This window comes from Chamaea fasciata, unplaced genomic scaffold (genome assembly GCF_029207755.1).
Source record: "Chamaea fasciata isolate MVZ Bird 193981 ecotype frontalis unplaced genomic scaffold, bChaFas1.0.hap1 SCAF_1, whole genome shotgun sequence".
NCBI lineage: Eukaryota > Metazoa > Chordata > Aves > Passeriformes > Sylviidae > Chamaea > Chamaea fasciata.
Window position 1 is genome coordinate 144,251,282 of NW_027094086.1, and position 17,666 is coordinate 144,268,947.

The window sequence follows — 17,666 nt, forward strand, 5'->3', positions numbered from 1 at the left end:
CCCAAAACATCAAGCAGAAATGCAATTTTGACCAAGTAATCTCAAGGTCTTTTGTTTGCTTTTAAATAAACAGAATGCCAATGTGCAAAAAGTTGTGATAAAAGCCACTTTATTTTCCGTATTTTTGCAAATGTTCCTAGTGAAGCCATGCAGATGTGGTGCTCAGGTGATTTCTTACATGCAAGAATTCAGTTGCTACAGTAGAGGAAAACAATGTCCTGCAGAACATATGAGTGGGTGTTTGAAATGATTCTGAGCTTTATTCTTTTTTCTGCAAAAGGATGGTCTTAACTCAGTGTCATCCCACTTGCTTACAGAATTGTTTTCCTCGCCCTGTTTTTTGTTCTTGTTTTCCCTGAGCTGTGAGGAGAAATGACAATACTTGTGACAACACTGATGTAGGCATGACTTGGATCTTCCCGTGTTCCTGGATTATCCAGGTGGAGTCAGTAGAGAATAGTGAGATGGTTGCTGACAGGCTTCACTCCTTGGAAATCCCTGTCCCTCACTGCCACAGCTGGGTCACTGAAATGATCCAGTTTTATTCTATGTGATTTTACTGATGCCAGGAAGGGCCAAGCTGCAGGGAGCGGGGCAGGCAGGACAAGTGGGAGGAAGTAGGGAGTGGCTGAGAGAGAAAAGTAAAGCATTCAGGTAAGGGAAGGAGGGCAGGAAACATTTTGTCTTTGCTGATAGAGCCAAAGTATAACTACATTGTGGCTGAAATTTAGTGTTGGTTCCTAGTTATGAGCTATAATGGACTATGCAGTGAAGATTTTGGGGGCATATCTGAAATATCCTATCTTGGTCATGCAAGAGCTGCATATTTGGGTGATGCTGCTTTTATTTAAAGGAGACTGCTAATGGCACTTTAAATATCTGAGCACCTGGAGAGGAATCACCATTTCTCTTTGGCTGGCAACACAGAAAGAAGGACAATGCAAGATTAGTTAGTCAGTCTTTGGTATCCTGAAAGGTGCATTTTATGGTTGATTATCTCAGGGTTAGTGACAGAATAGTCTGGGTTTTTGCAAAGTAGTTATGTCAAGTACTTTGCAATTGTTGAGTATTTTAATCTATGATATTAATATGACATTGAAAAATGTTTTATAATTGCCTGGTATTATTAAAAGTGTTTCTTGATCATTAGTGACCAGGCTTTTAGAGTGTCCTTTAACAATTAAATCTGTTTTCTTTTTCTCCCCTCCTCCTAAGAGTACTTCAAGAAAAATGATTGATTAATGGCAGTCCCTGTTAACTCCGGAATAAAATGTGTGCAGTGCATGCTTTGCTAGTAAAAGATGAAAGGATATTTCTTATTCTTATTCTTACTCTGATTCCCTCTGTGATCTCAAAGCAAAGTCTTATAGTTAAGAAAAGGTTTTTTCTGCCTGAATTGGAAAATGTTTAAAGGTATTTCTGTCTAGGATATATGTGATGCAATTAAGCACACTTCATTAAGTGCTCTCCATTCTATGATTGTAAGAGATGAAAATGTTACTAAAAGAATAACTTAATACTTCATTTCAAGCCAGCCCTGCAACAAAATATTTTTCAAGTTCTTTCTTTAATGCAACAGTTTTTCAGATTTCATTTTCTCCTAAGCCATGGCTATAGGAAGTCAAAAGCTGTTACATGTACAGTTCCAGCCCATGCACTTCACCTTTTAAGCAGGATTGCTCTTCATAGCATAAATGTAATTCTTTTCACTGATGAGTAAAAAAAACCTTAGGAACTTGCATGATACATATAATGTAAGTAAAATTTTATAAAATAGTGCCAATTTTTGTTTTTCTTGAGACCCTTCTATCTTCTCCTCTGTAAATTCTTGCATTTTAATTTTTATAGTCTCTTGTTCCCCAGAAAATTTTCTTCAAAAATACATTCACCTTTTTTTTTATGTGTATTTTTCTTATGTAAATAAGTATTTAAGTATAGTTTTAAGGACATAAGACCTGAATTTTCTTCTTTCCTTTCATCAGATGTGTATGTAGGATGTTTATTGGTATGGATGGAGAATGAGTGCAACATTGCTAATACGAATTTATTTTTCCTTAAAATTGCCCAATGGTATTTTTTGGTGAAACCCTGGGTACATTGCCACTCTACATCTGGCTAATTAGTACCTTCCTCTGTAAATAGGAAGTGCAAATAGGAAGTGTAAATAAATTTTAGTGCCATAAAGGACCGTCAGGCTACACACAGAAAGGTCTCTACAGAGTCAAATAATTTCCTCTCAAAATTTTTTCCAAGAAGTGATCACCTGTGCTGTTAAATGATAGATACTTTGTGGTACTTTTCTTGTCAAAGCCAGCTAGTGGATCAGATATGTCCAGAATCTCTTCTCCACACATATTCTTGCAGAATATGATTAAGATAAATATTCTGAGTTTCTATATTGTCCCTCTGACTTGCAGTTCTTACAACAGGAACTGAAGTAGTGTTGATATTAGGAATATGAAATGTGAAAATACATGTAATCTTCTTTGGATGCTGAATTCCAGTGATGATCTATGCTGTATTTGTGTGAATAGCAATTTCAGTGCCTCCATTTTGCCATCTTCATAATAAGAACAGTATTTACAGGAGTGTTCTGAAGTTTAGTTAATGTCATTGAAATTCTTTCAGACGGGCACAAAATATACACAGGAAACCACAAGAGGTATAAAAATGTATGCAAATGTAGCTAATGAAGCAAAAGGAAGAGGGCTAAATGGTGTCTTAATAGGTTCTCTTTAAAAACCTATTTTGATAAGGAATATTATACCATGTCTCTTGATTATGAGTCTTACATTTTTTAAATAATCTCTTTCAGCGTGCTGGGACCAGCTGTGACCTTCCGAGTGCACTCAAACCTCCAAAATATTTCAACTGCAGATGTTGCCAAAGAAGCAGGTAAGTCCTTGTCCTCCTTTCCCAAACTGTGACCACCCACATCTGTTTAGCAGTCAGTAGCACTGCAGACAGCACAGACACATCCTGTTCTCCCAGAAGACTGACTTTTAAAGGGAGAGAGTTGAGAGGTGAGTGGCGCATTAAAAATTGAAGTTTAACATCTTTGAGTCCATTAAAACTTTTTGAGACTTCCTTGTTTGTCAAGACAAATAAGTAGATGCTGGCTGTAGTCAAGTTCCAGCATGGTGAAAAACTCTTCAGTGTTGTCAAAAACTCATAAAAACACATTGGTCACTTGTTAAAGAGGGTGTAATGCTTTCACTTTTCTGATAGTTTTTTTCAGGGAACAAAAATGTTATTAAACCTTAGCCTTAATTTCTGAAACAAAAAAATGGTAGAAATATGCCTTTGTTGGTGTGCTGTTTAAGCAGTTTCAACTACAAGCTAATCTTGAAAGTAAAGGTTGTATTCTAGAATTAAGCTGCTTCTGAATAAGTACCACTGTTCTAAGGATTCCCATTGGCTCCTTTGTAGCTTGGCTATTAACTGTATTATGGAGTTGTTGACTGCAAGAAATAATTTCTGCAAGGTATCTGATTTGCTAACTGATTTGCTTCCAAATTACTCGATTGATAGGCTTTAAAAATCAGAAGTAAACAAGATGCAATATTACTTGAAAAAGGAAACAAGAAATGTTCATGTAAATAAGCACTGGGGGCCCCAAACTGTTCATTAACTTCACCTTTTGCTTTACCATGGATGAATTTAGTCAGAGAAAGAACTGGGGTTGTTCCTGTGCCAGAACCTTTGCATTGGAGAAGGGTCTTAATAACCGGTGATGAGCAAGTAGTAAGGGTTTCATCATGTCAAAAACACTGGATGTGTACTGTCAGAACTCAGAATTTAAAATAAACACTGAATTATGTGACTCATGATTGGGTATGACTTTTTCCCTAGGAAAAATTAATACGGCTTTTTTGTAACAATTACCTCTCCAGTCTTGTAAATTCATTGAATCCCTCTGAAAGAATCAACAAATATGATTCCGTTGGTAGAGCCTGTCTGGATTGCCAGAGACTTTTGACAAGGTCTTCCCAGAAGTTTCTAATGAAACTCGTAATTTCTTGGAATGTGGAATACGGAACAGAAAAATGGTGAATCACTAACTGGTTAGGAGGCAAGAAGCAGAGATTAGGAATAAATTATTAGTTTTATAAAAGGCTAAGACAGCAAAAAAGGTGGAAGGATCTCTGCTGGGACTGTAATATCCAACATAGTCAGAAGTGAATTAGAAAAGAGAGTGAGCTGGATGGTGAGAAGTCCTGCTAATACTGAATTATTCACAGTATTAAAGGTGAAAGTTGATTTTAGAAATGTATAAAGCTGAGTGAATGGGCTCAAAATGGCAGATGAATTTCATTTTAAATTACCGTAAAAATTTTCATATGGAGAAAAAATAGCTTTGCATACAAGGTCTACATAGTAATGTAGTTAGTGTAGTAATAGGTAATTTGATGAAAATGACAGTGCAGTCTCCATTATCAGTTGAACAAGGAAAGTGTTTTTAAAAATTATTTGGAAAGGAATAAGACAGAATAATATAATTTGTTCTTTCATAAATATGTCCTTTTCCTGTGTTTAAATACCACATGTAATACTACCTCTCATACCTCAGAGAGATTTGAAATTCTGGTTGAAATGGAAAGATTCAGGGAAAGGCAGAAGGCATGACTGTAAGTATGGAATATCTTTCACATAACAAGTGGTGCAGTAAGACAGGAAAGTATTTTGGAAAAAAAATTTTAAAACATGAGTACCTTGTGAGAAAGGTCTGTCAGCTTATGAGTTCCACAGTGGATGTGGACAGAACTGTATAATTGCTTTTGCAATGCAAGAACAGATGAAACTGACAGAAGGCAGGTTTAAAATAAATCTGACTGCAGTTTGTAGTTTTTCCAGTTGTGGATTATGAGGAATACATGTGTTCAGAAATTTACACATAGGGAAATTAATGGAATTGACATCCACTGAAATTTAGCAAGACTGTGGAAACATTGTCAAGTCCAGGAGATTCCTGATGTGCCTTGGCCTATTCCTAACAAGCTACTCTGAAAAGTAAAAATGCTGACTCGTTTATTTCAGTAAAACTTCTTAAGATATAATATTTTGATTTTTCTAACTGCTGGAATCAAAGTAGTTGATTTCAACTTCCTTAACTTAAATGCTGCTGACAAAGCAGGGAGATTCTGGGGACAAAATAGTGCCACCCCAGAGAAAGGGCAACAAAGTGGTGAAAGATCTGGAACATAAACCCTGTGAGGAGTGGCTGAGAGAGCTGGGGTAGTTTAGCCTGAAGAAAAGGAGGCTTAGGGGAGGCCTTATCACTCTCTACAACTGCCTGGAAGGAAGGTGCAGCCAGGTGAGGATTGAGCTCTTCTCCAAGACAAATGACAGGACAAGGGGAAATGGCATCAAGCTGTGCCAAAGGAGGTTCAGTTTGGACATTAGGGAAAAATGTCACTGAAAGGGTGGTTAAAGCACTGGGACAGGCTGTCCAGGGAAGTGATGGAGTCACCATCCCTGGAAGTGTTCAAAACCAAACAGACGTGGCACTTCGGGATATGGTTCAGTGGGCGTGGTGGTGTTTGGTTAAGGTTAGACTTGATGATCTTGGAGGTCTTTTCCAACCATAATGTTCTATGATTCTATGAATTTCTGCAGGTTAACCAATTTAAATTCGTATTTTATACAGTAATTTTTGTCTACTCTTTATTACATTTAAATCCCAGGCATTTTCTAACTTCTGTTTGCTTAGTGAATTAAAAGTTTCAGGTTTTGATGGCTGCAGAAAGAGCTTAAGAGCTTTATAGGAGTTTTACATAAGCTCCTCTTGGTATTTCATTGTGGCCATAGCATTGTTATAACTAAACCTTGTGTTTGCCCTTTACAAAAAAAAAAAAAAAACCAACAAAAAAAACCCCACCAAAAACAAGAAAGAAAAAGAGCTCACAATTCTATCCACCCATCAAATATTTTAAATTTTAAAAGTATCTTATTTTTCCTTTCTAACTCATGAAGTTGCAATGCTTGTCAATGCACTCACTAATCAGTTCATTTATTTTAAGCAAACTTCTTACTTCCAGATCTCTAAGCCAAAAATAAATTCTCTTAAAAAAATCAACAGCAATATATACTTACATAAGAAGTTTTTTCAGGCTCTAGTTGTAATTACAAATTTTTAAAGTCAATGGTGTCTTGAAGAAAAGTATTCCAAGTACTTAATTTCCCAAGGAAAGCCAGAGGAGAATAAATCAATGCATATTTCCAAGGTCGGCACAGGTAAATGCATAATTCCATGCTGTACTGCTATTAGGTAACTTGACATCCTTCCAGGAGCTCAGAAAGCAGATCTTGTTTACAGAAAATGAATAGACCAAATGGACAGAAGAATTTCACAGTCTGTCACATCCTTAGAAATGAAAATAATTTGGAAATTGAGGTAATCAGATGCCATAATAATTATAGGAATGTAAATTATTCAGATTTTCAAAAAGGAATCTATTTGTGCAGATGTTATGTACGTGCAAGTCTCACTGATAGCCACAGGAACAGTTTCTGTGCAGCAATTTGGTCTTATTATTCATGTAGCATGTATTTTTGTAATCAAAATGGATACACTTCATTTTTTCCTTGCACTATTTAAAGTTTAAATATTGGAAACTTTATTTAAATTTTCCATCCTCCTCTGTGGAGTTTGAAAAATGTGCAGGTTAGAGAAGACACGGGACGATTTAGCATCTATGCAAGGAGGTGGATGACTTAAAATATCCACTAAAAACCAGAGATATGGTAGTATTATAATAAAACTGGTTTCCTCTGTTCTCTTGGTGTTTGAGGTTCATTCTTCTTGGAGCGCCCATGACCTATTTGAAGGCAAAAGAAGCTCTCTAAAATCCTTTAGAGACATTCTTGCTAATAAAACTTTTTTTTTTTTTTTTTTCCCAGTAATTCACAGTTCAAATTCTGTGTAAATGCTTTGATTACTTTTGGTTGTGGTTTTTTTTTTTTTCCAGTTTCTAGGGCTACATAATTATATGGAGAAGCTGACAACAGAGTAATTTAAAATTGTGAATAGCTTGCTTTCTCACACTAACAATACCTTTATTTGTTCTAGAGCAGGATACCCAACATTTTGCCAGCTTCACACACTTTGACATTCAAATGATAGAATACATCTTTCATCAAGTAGCTGTCCTCTGGCCTATTTCTATTTAATAAGTCAGGTTCAGTGGTGCAGTGTAATTTCATCCCAATGTTTTGAAGAAATAAACTTTCTCAAGACGGGGTTGACCTGCTCTAAGAGTAATTACAGTTGGCATGACATAATTTAGACAAACAGAGGTTGTATTTCTTTTCAGTTTAAAGGTCAGGAGAAACCTAGCAGGGAAAAATTATCAGTGAGATAACTCTATATAAAATTGTAAAATATTTGATATAGAAATGAGGAAAGAAATTACTTTATACGTAGTCCAGAATCCTAACATTTAGGCAAGGACAGTGATAATTAGAAAAGCGGAAACTTCTGAAGTCTCCAAGCAAAGATTTTGGCACCAGGTGCCTGTAATGGTCATATATATACTGAACACATGAAAAACAGGTGTAGGAGAGAAGTTTTGGGCACAGACACTCAGCATTGCTGAAATGCCTTTTTGTGTTAGAGTCATGCTTACATATATTTTTGTATTGTATTGAAGGGCAACATTTTAGGTGTTTAGGTGAAGGCTGAAAAGCAAAGGGCTGTGTGCATAGTGTAGGCATGGTAGTGATAGGGACAGACAACATAACGAAAGGTAGTGCATAACCAGATATTGGGGAATTAACAGGTCTTGTTTGCAAGTTCTTGTGCCTTGTGATGCACACTAGTATGGAAAGTCAGAAATTTCAATTTATTTAATGTATATGTAGGAACAAAATGAAAACTTTTCTATTTTTTTTTTATTTCTGTGACTTGTCACTAAACTTTTGGTACGGATGGTTTTGGGGTTAGCTTTTCTTTGTTGGGCCTTTTTTTTACTTTTCTATTGCCCTGTTGGTGAAAATTCATGTTTTCACACTGTGTATGATCTGAAAGGGACTATTATCCTGACTTAGAGAGTAGGTTGTTGAATCATACAAACTTCTTGTCTGAAAATCATTTCTCTGTGAGTGATTTGATTCTGAAAATAAAGCATTGCAAAATTAATTCTACTGAAACACGAAAAAGCAAAAATAATATATTGTTATTCAAATTTTAATATATTATGCAATATAACAAGCTAATATGAATAAAGACACTGCCCCAAAGTTACTGGAATAGATTAAAAACATATAGAATTTCCCAGCAGTTTTCAATGACTTCAAATTATTAAATCTGTGATCTGACTGATTTTGAGATTTAACATCTACAAATTTTGGTCATATCCCAGCTGAGCTGAAATATCCATGACAAAAAATGTGCAATGGAAGCTTTTGACTTGGAACATGAATATTTTTGTTGATGTTGGCAGCTCTTAACAGACAGAACACCATCCTTAGCATTGAACAGTCGTTTTGTATGAAGTGAATACTTCAAACCCCTTACAGTTAACTTGCCCTGGGTAGTGTTTTCAGCTGGTGGTGTCTTACTGGTTTGGAATGGTCCAAGTTTTCATAGTTCTGCTCTTAATTATGATGACTAAATGGCCAAGCTCTTCATGAGCCTGGATCCAGTTGGTGAAGAAAGTATTTATGCCTTATTCTGCCTCCAGTGTACTGCTTCTCTTGCTGACATCATGAAATTTGACAATATTTTTTGTGCTGGTTTTCATAACATCCACCTTGTTTTTCATGGTGACTGTCAGTGCAGGAGATATGAATTCTGTGTACACAAAAGGAGAAAACTTCAATTTCAAAAAGCAAAATCTCATTATAGCCAGCCTTGATTTACTTGTTGACTTTCAGCGTGAGCTTTGCAAGTCTTGTGAGAAGTCTCAGCAAGATGAACTCTGTCGCTTCAGGCACCAACATGTCCACTCTGGCAGAGTGTCTAGATTCCTTTTTCTACCCCACCGCTGTGAGCAATGATGGTTGTTTTGAAAGTATTCATTGGTCAGTCACTGTCAGATCATAATTCAGCTGTGATGAAGTAAACAGAACTGGTTTGAAGTCTTCAGGTAAAGTCCTTCCCTCTATCTAGATTTTTGTAGACCTTGCAATTAGATATCTTGCTCTCTGAGACGGTAACAAAGAATGTGTCTGTGAATAATTTGAAGTTCATCTTTGAAAAGAACAGACAGCTTCTGTGTCAGAAACTTTGAACAACATAGCCAGGAGGCTGTGAGGTTCATCTGCTTTCACTTGCCATGTCCCTGGTTTAAGTAGGATTACAATTCTTCGGTCTATAATGTGAAATGTAAAGATTTGACAGGTCTTTTTCTGTTCCTACCTCTCTTAAGTCTTTTGGTGCAAATCTTGATTTCTTTTACTCAAGCCTCCTTAGTTCACATTGTCCTTTTTCACCTCCTGAGCCCTCTGTAGTGGATCGATTTCCTTTCACCTACTGTATTATCAAATCTATCTGAATTATTTTCCACAAATCCTTCTGTTGCTGAATAAAGGATGTCATTATGGTTTTGAAGATTATTCAGAAACTGAACCATCTCCTACAGTACCAAATGTCTGATACAATTATTAATGAGTTTTCAAGATGGCATTTCTTTCCCACCTTGCTCTTCTGTTGAAAAACAGAACAAGTGAGAAGTACTACCATTCAGAAAATGTGTCTCAATCCTGAAGAATAACAAGTACCTTTGGTTATGATTCTTCTCCATGGGCTTTCTTCTAATTATGCTATTCATTGCTGTGATTAGCAAGGATGGAATTTATTTTAACATACACCCCTCTCCTCTAAGAATAATTGTGAGGTATCTAATTTTAGAGAGAAGTATTTCTTGTCTTTAAAACCACTTTCTTTTTTAATAGAAAATTGCAGAACTTTCTTCTGTTCAATTTATAAAGCGATGTCATCTATTCCAGCATAAACCCATAAATCCAGCTGCTTCACTATTGGGAATTTTAAAGCTGCTTAATAATTTTGTAGAATTGGGGAGGAAAACAAAAAGACCTAAGTAGCATTATGTAGTTAATAGTCTTTAATTTAAAGCAATGATAGTTTATGTCATTGCATTCTTATAGCTCTTACTTACAGCCACTCATAGAAAACAGTCAATTAAAGTGAAATAAGCAGAAACACACCATTAGTGTAGAATAGATATCAGAATATTGTGGAATACAATAATTAATACCTGAACAACACAGTTATACCAAAGGTTCAATGGAAATAGCTGAATTGAAGCTTAGATTGAAATTCATGTATTTCTGTTTGGTGGGGTTTTTTCTGAAATCTTTAAGCAGGCCTATAGAGATTGGTAAAAAAGTCTCTATTTAAGTAATATTTAATTAAGTCGTGGTTTAGAGGTTAATAGAGGTTTTAAAGCTGAATTTTTTAAAGAGCCCTCTGGTAATATATCTAAATGCATTTTAATAGTGAGGGTAGAATTCATCTAAATGGGTTGCAGCTGTCTAAAAGTTAGGCATTTATTCAAAAATAGTTGCCTAGATTGCCTCTACATTCAAAGAGAAAAGACAGATTATATGAAGTAACATTTATCATAGGTGGCTAAAATTTTGAGAGAGAAATCATCGCTAGTGTCTACAGAATCACTGAGACATTGTCGATGATAGAGCTGCCATACATAGATTCTGCATGTAAATCTGGGGAGATTGGTGGAAGTCAGAATGGTAGAATTTAGTACAATGGAAAGCTTCTTCTTGTAGTTGCTTCTTGGTAACATATTGAAAAATATTTTTTTCTCTATGCTAAATCTTCTGGTGCGAATGATGATTTCTTCTACATAAGTATCCTTTATTCACATTGTCCTTTGCTAACGTATTTAAAGCTATTTAAGAATTCAAAATTATTTAAAGATCAAGTAAAAATACAAAAATTCAAATTTTGATAAATGTGACCATGTGTGATACTATTAAATAACCAAATTCCTGCAGCTGGCTTCCTCACACCTAGAGAGCTGAAAATCCAGGATGAAACTGCCCCTGTACTTGGAGTCCAAAGTGGTTTTCTTTCAAGGCCAAGAAATCTCCCAATACATTTTTGACTACGGAAGCGAAAAGTCTTTTTCCATTTAAGCTTGCTACAGAATTCCATGTACAGATGTTTGAAACTGACCCATACACTTTATGTGTACGATGGTTTTCAGTTGTTGCAGATCAATAAATAGCTGCTCTAAAATCCATGGCACTGAGAATGTGTGACTGAAACAAAACACTTTTATTTTTTTGTATAGCAGCAGTGTTTGGGGGCCCACTGTTGTACACAATGTTGTACTTCACTATATTATTTAGCCAAGTTTCTTCTATTTTGCATTTTTATGAGAAGCAGCACGTTTTCCAGAAAAATTGAAATACATATGTAATATGACATATACAGCAATAATAATTACAATTCCAGACATCTCTAAGTGTTACAGTCCTTTAATAAAGTTTTATGCAGTTTTGTTCAGTACACTTAAGATGCTATCTCTGTTTACAGCAGATCCCAAGCATATTAAAACAAATAATTTAAGAATGCAACAGTTAGAAGAAATCTGGTAATACAAGTACATACCAGGCAGTTTTTATATGAAAAATAGTTTGGCTATGTAATATTTTTTATGATTATGTAACTTTCTAGGTAAGCATGAAGAAGGGAATTGAAGAAACCCTGATTTAGATCAGATAGCATCGTAACCTCATCTTTACCTTGAAAAGGATAGTCAGTGCCTTTTTTTTCCACCTATTAGACAGATTGATTGTAACTTCTCAAAATGTGGAACAAGATTAAGCTAACGATTTTAAACTATGCATGCAAATAAACACTAGGCACCATGTGGAACAGGGATAATGTGGAACAGATAGTGTTCTATTTTAGTTGGTACAAACAGGAAAATAATCTTTATCTGATGTAACTAAATATCCTATTTTTAATACATGAAATTGGATGATTAGCAGTCTTGTGATTTTAGCTGATAGCTTTCATTTCAGCCAAAGAATAAAAATTGTGCGTGAGAGCGGTGTTACTTCAGGAGTCTATGAAAAATAGTTGTTATTTAAAGCACAAGAGAAAAACCAGAAAATCAATATACTCCTCTTAGAATCAGGCTGTTGTTCCTTTTACCTGAAGAAAAGTAATAACAGGAAAAGGCCCTTCTCCAGAAGTGTGGTGTTTTGGTCACAGTGTGTATGGACTGCTGCACTGAACCTGGGAACAATTTATTCTCTCGGTAGAACACGATTTACAGGTTGACATCTTGGGAAGGAGGCACAAATGTGACCCTGGATGAAAGGGCAGGGGGGGGTTTCTGGCTGAAAAAGGCTTAGTTAGAAGGTCCAGGGGATTCACGTATCATCTGTCTTGAAAATAGGCTCTTGCGTGACCTTCTATTGCTGATAGCTCGTGGAGGGATGTATCTGAGAGGGAAAGTAATGAGCTCTTGATGGTGAAACTAGGAATTATTTGAGAGCTTTGGGAGAGTTTTTGAAGATAAGAGAAGTTTTTTGGCAGTGCTCACAAGGACACACTTGTCAGCAGTGTTCAGACCTGTGTGTTAACATTGCCTTCATTTTAAGCAGTCTCTCTCCTGTGGATTGAAGGGTACTTCAGCAGCTGCTGCTCCTGCCTGATACTGCGCGCAATTGTTAAGTAATGTTGGGATTACAAGGCAAGGGACTTGATTTGCATGCATTGTTTGTTTTCCGGACAGACTATCTATGGCCAAAGAAGGTGGTTTTTTCCCCCCCGAGTTTTTCAGAATGCCACATATCCATTCTGGAAGATACGATCGAATCAGATTTATCACATTTGATCTTGCTCTGATTTGGGGATGATGTTTTCCATTGTCTGACAAAAGTTTGCAGGATTTAGAGATTATTGACCATTGTAATAATCTGCAAATGCTTAAATCTTTCTAGAATTACCTAGTCCTCAAGAAAATTTTAAATCCCTTTGTTATGTTTAAAAGATATTTTCCATACATTTGTACCTTCCAGATAAAGAGAAACTGTATGACTTTATGCTGGCTGAAGTCAAAAGACATCTCTAGATTAAATCTAGCCATAGATTTTTCAAGTAGTACCTGTAAATTCTCTGTAGCTCAGTTTTCTTAATTGTAAATCTGAATTATGAACAGTAAAAGGCTTTTTATGAAAAAAAAAGTTATAATGTGTAAGTTAATTCAGAGGATAGACAGTACCATCACCACAGTGTAATTACGATCATTTGTCTCTGTGCGGCTTCTACTGCTGTTAAATGTATTTTTCCTTGTTGCAACAGTGCAACAAAATCAGGATGACAGCAGTCATAAAATGGTTTTGGTTGAAAGATCCATCTAGTGGGTTATTTAGACTGTCCCCCAGAATTGTGATGGGATTGGCTGGCAGGAGATCATACAGCAAATATTTGATAGTCTGCTGAAAAAAAAAAAAAAAAAGACAAAAAAGACAGATGAGAAAAAAATGTATATGCCAAAATCCAGAGGGTGCCTCTTGGCAAAGTTTTATAGACACTTTAGATCAGTAACAAGAAAAGGTAGGTAGCTACACCCCATTACTCCTTCCTAAACAGCCAGGTAATTACTTTTGGCATTTTGACAAGTGTTTGCTGGAGTGAAGGTCAAAGCTGTCAGCAGAGAAGATCTATGCTAATCTGCTCAGCTGGAGAAGTCTCAGGTAGCTAATGTTTTGTAATTAGAAGTTGTGGAAACCAGTTTTCAGTGTAGTTTTGCACTGAGCATAAGTGAACTAATAATATAGAGCAATTTAATTTATCATAGTTCACAAAAATTAGCTAAATGGGTGCTTAGGAGTAAACATCCAATATGAAATGGGAGAAATATGGGAAATAATAATAGAGTAAATGTTTATTTGTATGCATGTATATGTATGTGTGTTATTATATATACACACACATATACATCATACATGTTTATTATGTATGTGTGTATTTGGCTACACACGTTCACAGTAATAAATTATGATAATATATTTATTTTATGTTGAAAAAAACTATTGAAAAGAAAAAGGAGAGGAGAGGAGAGGAGAGGAGAGGAGAGGAGAGGAGAGGAGAGGAGAGGAGAGGAGAGGAGAGGAGAGGAGAGGAGAGGAGAGGAGAGGAGAGGAGAGGAGAGGAGAGGAGAGGAGAGGAGAGGAGAGGAGAGGAGAGGAGAGGAGAGGAGAGGAGAGGAGAGGAGAGGAGAGGAGAGGAGAGGAGAGGAGAGGAGAGGAGAGGAGAGGAGAGGAGAGGAGAGGAGAGGAGAGGCTTATTGTACTTAAGATAGGTGCTGGAAATAAAAAAAAATGCTGGAAATTTCAAATACAAAAATTTAATGCATGCAAATTATTCCCATTTTTCTTATGGGCATTTTCACTTTATCCATCACTACTCCATGAATGGATTTGTTTTTTCGAGAGGGCTTTTAAACTACTAAAATACTTTAGCAAGATATGAGAAAATAAGAAAGAAAAAAACCCCAAACAAATAATTGTATGAATACAATTATTAGAACAATGAAGATTATTATATGTAATTTGTTTAATAATATTGATTGTGTTCTCCTTGTGTTATAATCATGTCTTTATCAGACTAAACTAAAAATTATTGTTCTCGCTTATCGTGGTGTTCTTTGTGCTATTGAAAGTCTTTGTATGTATATATATATATATATTTATTTATCTTTATCTTTATATATATATATATATATATATATATATAAAAGACAGAAACAGGGAATATTTCAGAGGAGTTCAAGGTGTTCAGCTGTGCTCCTAAACTCCAGACAGCCCCTCAGGTCTGCAGTGATTTCACACACAATTAAGTGTTCGTTCCCTCTGATTTTCCTTCATGAACTAAAATACCCAATATAGGTATTTGGTGACCATGAAATTCTTACTGTATGTGGAGAAAGAATGCAGACCATCAAAAAGTAATGGTTTGAGACTGATTGGTGTTTACTGTGGAAATGGAGGTCAAGATTTGATGGCCAAATCTGAGACCTAAACCTAATGAGAGAAGGTTGCAATATTTCAGTGGTTGCAGTTGGAGCTGGAGTAGAACTTCATTGGTAGCATTGTTTGTTCGTTTTTTTGGTTTTTTTTGCTGAGTGGTTTTTAACCTTGATCAGCTCTGCCACACAAACTGTTGAACTGTTGCCAATCAAGAGCCATGGGGCTGCGGCACCGGGGAAAATATTCCTCTGACAATTTTTGACTTTCTATATAATCCAGAGTAAAAAGAGATAAAGCTTTAAATCTAGGTCTAAAGAATGGCAGGTTAATCTGAAACACAGACCTAATTAAAAAAGAATTACTTTTTTCTTCTGGATTTCATGACTGAGTTTTTATGGTTGAGTCTTTTTCAACTGTTATATCATTGCAGGCGACCCACAACACAACTGATTTTGGAAAGATATGAGAAAATGTTTCCTTTTTTCCACTCCCCATCCTTCCTTCTCTGAAAGGATTTTGTGAATTATATTATTCTTTCTGACATTTCTTTCCTTGACATTTTTCCTCTTCATGGGAATCACTATGTATTCATTCTCTTCATTCATTTAACAACTTGAGGGTATATCCTGCACCCATGTGCAGCAATATAGCTGTGAAACTCACATTAACATTAATGGGAAATGTGCAGCTAAAATCAACCTTACTGGGTGTAGTTACTACCCTTGGCTGTAAAATTGATTTGCACATTCAAACAGGAATTATTTCCCCTTGAGAACTGGGAAGTCAGGGAGGTTATTAAGTTATTTTTTATTAAATTAAGATTATTTAAACTTTTTTTTAAAATGTGTTTCAAATTGAGAAGTCCACCTGCTATAGAACCTGTTATTTTATGTTGCAACTTAATGTTTTCAAAATTAGGTCACATTTTAGGCAAGTAAGATGTTTTCACTTGGCAGCTCCCAAGCTCCAACTCTGCATTCTTTAAGGCTTAGTGAAACATGCTAATGACTATTATTTGTTGGGAAGTTAATATCTTTTAGCTTTATTTTGAAGAATCAGATGCCTCTCTCAGGTTTTCTCATGTAAACATGGATGGATCTAAATATTTGCAATGGTTTTCTCAGTCCTGCAATTCTGCTTTTTTGTATGGTCCCTTTTCCCCTCATTCTATTTAAGGCTTTTTTTTTTCCTGCTGGCGGCAAAACTCCCATAGAATAACTAGATATCTGAAATCAGCAGCGGGGACAAAAAGTGCTGGAAGCTGGGAGGTGTGGTAAGGCTGGAAAAGCAGGTGTGGGTAGATGTTTGCCTAAAGTGACAGTATGGACAAGGAAGCTGATTCTCTTCTCTGGTTATTAAAGTGGTGATGAGGCAGTGTTTGGATAGTTATTACATATTTTTCTACATATTGCTTCTGCTTCTCTGATACTCTTTGACAGTGTGTATAAGTGCCAGTTTATATTGGTTTCTTGCAGTGTTAGATGTAGGTAAGGAGCATCAGAGAGTTTAAGAGCTCTAATTTGGTTAAACTGTTGAACTGATATCCATTATATACTGATATCTGTTATGCAGCAAACAACCATAAATGTTACACTTGGCAGATATTTATGTGTAGAGGCGTATGTACCAAAATGAATTATAGCTTGCCCTTAAGAGTTTTAAACAAACTTAGTAGAATATTGCCATACAGTTAAATAAATCTTTGCTTTAGACAGAATGCAGTAAGCATATAAGAATCCTCATTCCAAATGATGTTTACATCTCAGATTTCTTCACTGAGAAAAAGCAGAAATGGAAGCTATCACAACAGAATAGTCAGTAACACAGCAGACAGTCCATCCCATGTTTTCACTATCACACGGGTACCTTCAAGTTCAAGTTCACCCCTAGAATAAGTTTCACTGTGGCTTTTAGTGTGTATCTAGTAATTGCTCTTAGGTTATCACTGGTGCCACTGATGAGCATCCTTCATGCTCCTAGTCCCTATTCTGGATAAACACTTGCAGTTCTCACATGTTTGTTAAGCCACTGTTATTGGTTTAATGAACAGTGGTATTGTAAGAGGTAAAACTGAGTTTGGGGTAGATCCCTGCAGGAATATGAAATCTTTTGCTGGTCAAGCCCTACCCTTGCCCAGGTACTTATGTGAGAGAGACTGTCTTTGTTGATGCTTACACGTGTTAGTTAGATAGTACATTCATACCCTTCATATTTAAAGATACTCTGCATTACTTTGACACCTTTATTGCATTAAAGAGAAAATTCTGAGAAGTGAGTGTGCATATTTTTTGCAAAAGGTGAAACCAGTTGTATTTGATTTCCATACTCTTCCTTCCAAGCACTGCTGGAGATATGATGTATGGCTAAAAGAACCAGATACAGACATTCATATAGAAACCAACTCCAGGACAAAATCACTTTTTACAGATTTTAAATATACTGTGTCTTTTTCTGTGCTGAGACACACAATTCTTTCTTGAATTCTTTTTTTTTTTTTTGTTTCACATCTGAAACTTTAGTTATAGGAGTAATTTCCATTCTGTTCAGGAACTGTTGCACCTGATAGAAATGCACTTGAGTGCATCTTCTATTTCTGGAGATCTTAAGGAATTGTTGAACATGTTCCAGAACTGCAGACAGGTTCTGCTTTTGTGCCAAGGGAGGTGGAAGTCACAGGTCTCCAGGAGAGTGCCAGG

General features: G+C 35.9%; 1 protein-coding gene across 1 annotated transcript in view; it reads left to right on the forward strand.

Moving 5' to 3' along the window:
* Positions 1 to 17,666, forward strand: part of PTPRN2 (protein tyrosine phosphatase receptor type N2) — a 634,832-nt gene that overhangs the window by 281,975 nt on the left and 335,191 nt on the right. The window contains exon 11 of the mRNA XM_066200727.1: positions 2,816 to 2,895. Within this exon, the coding sequence (XP_066056824.1) occupies positions 2,816 to 2,895 (80 nt within the window). The remainder of the gene's footprint in view (positions 1 to 2,815; positions 2,896 to 17,666) is intronic.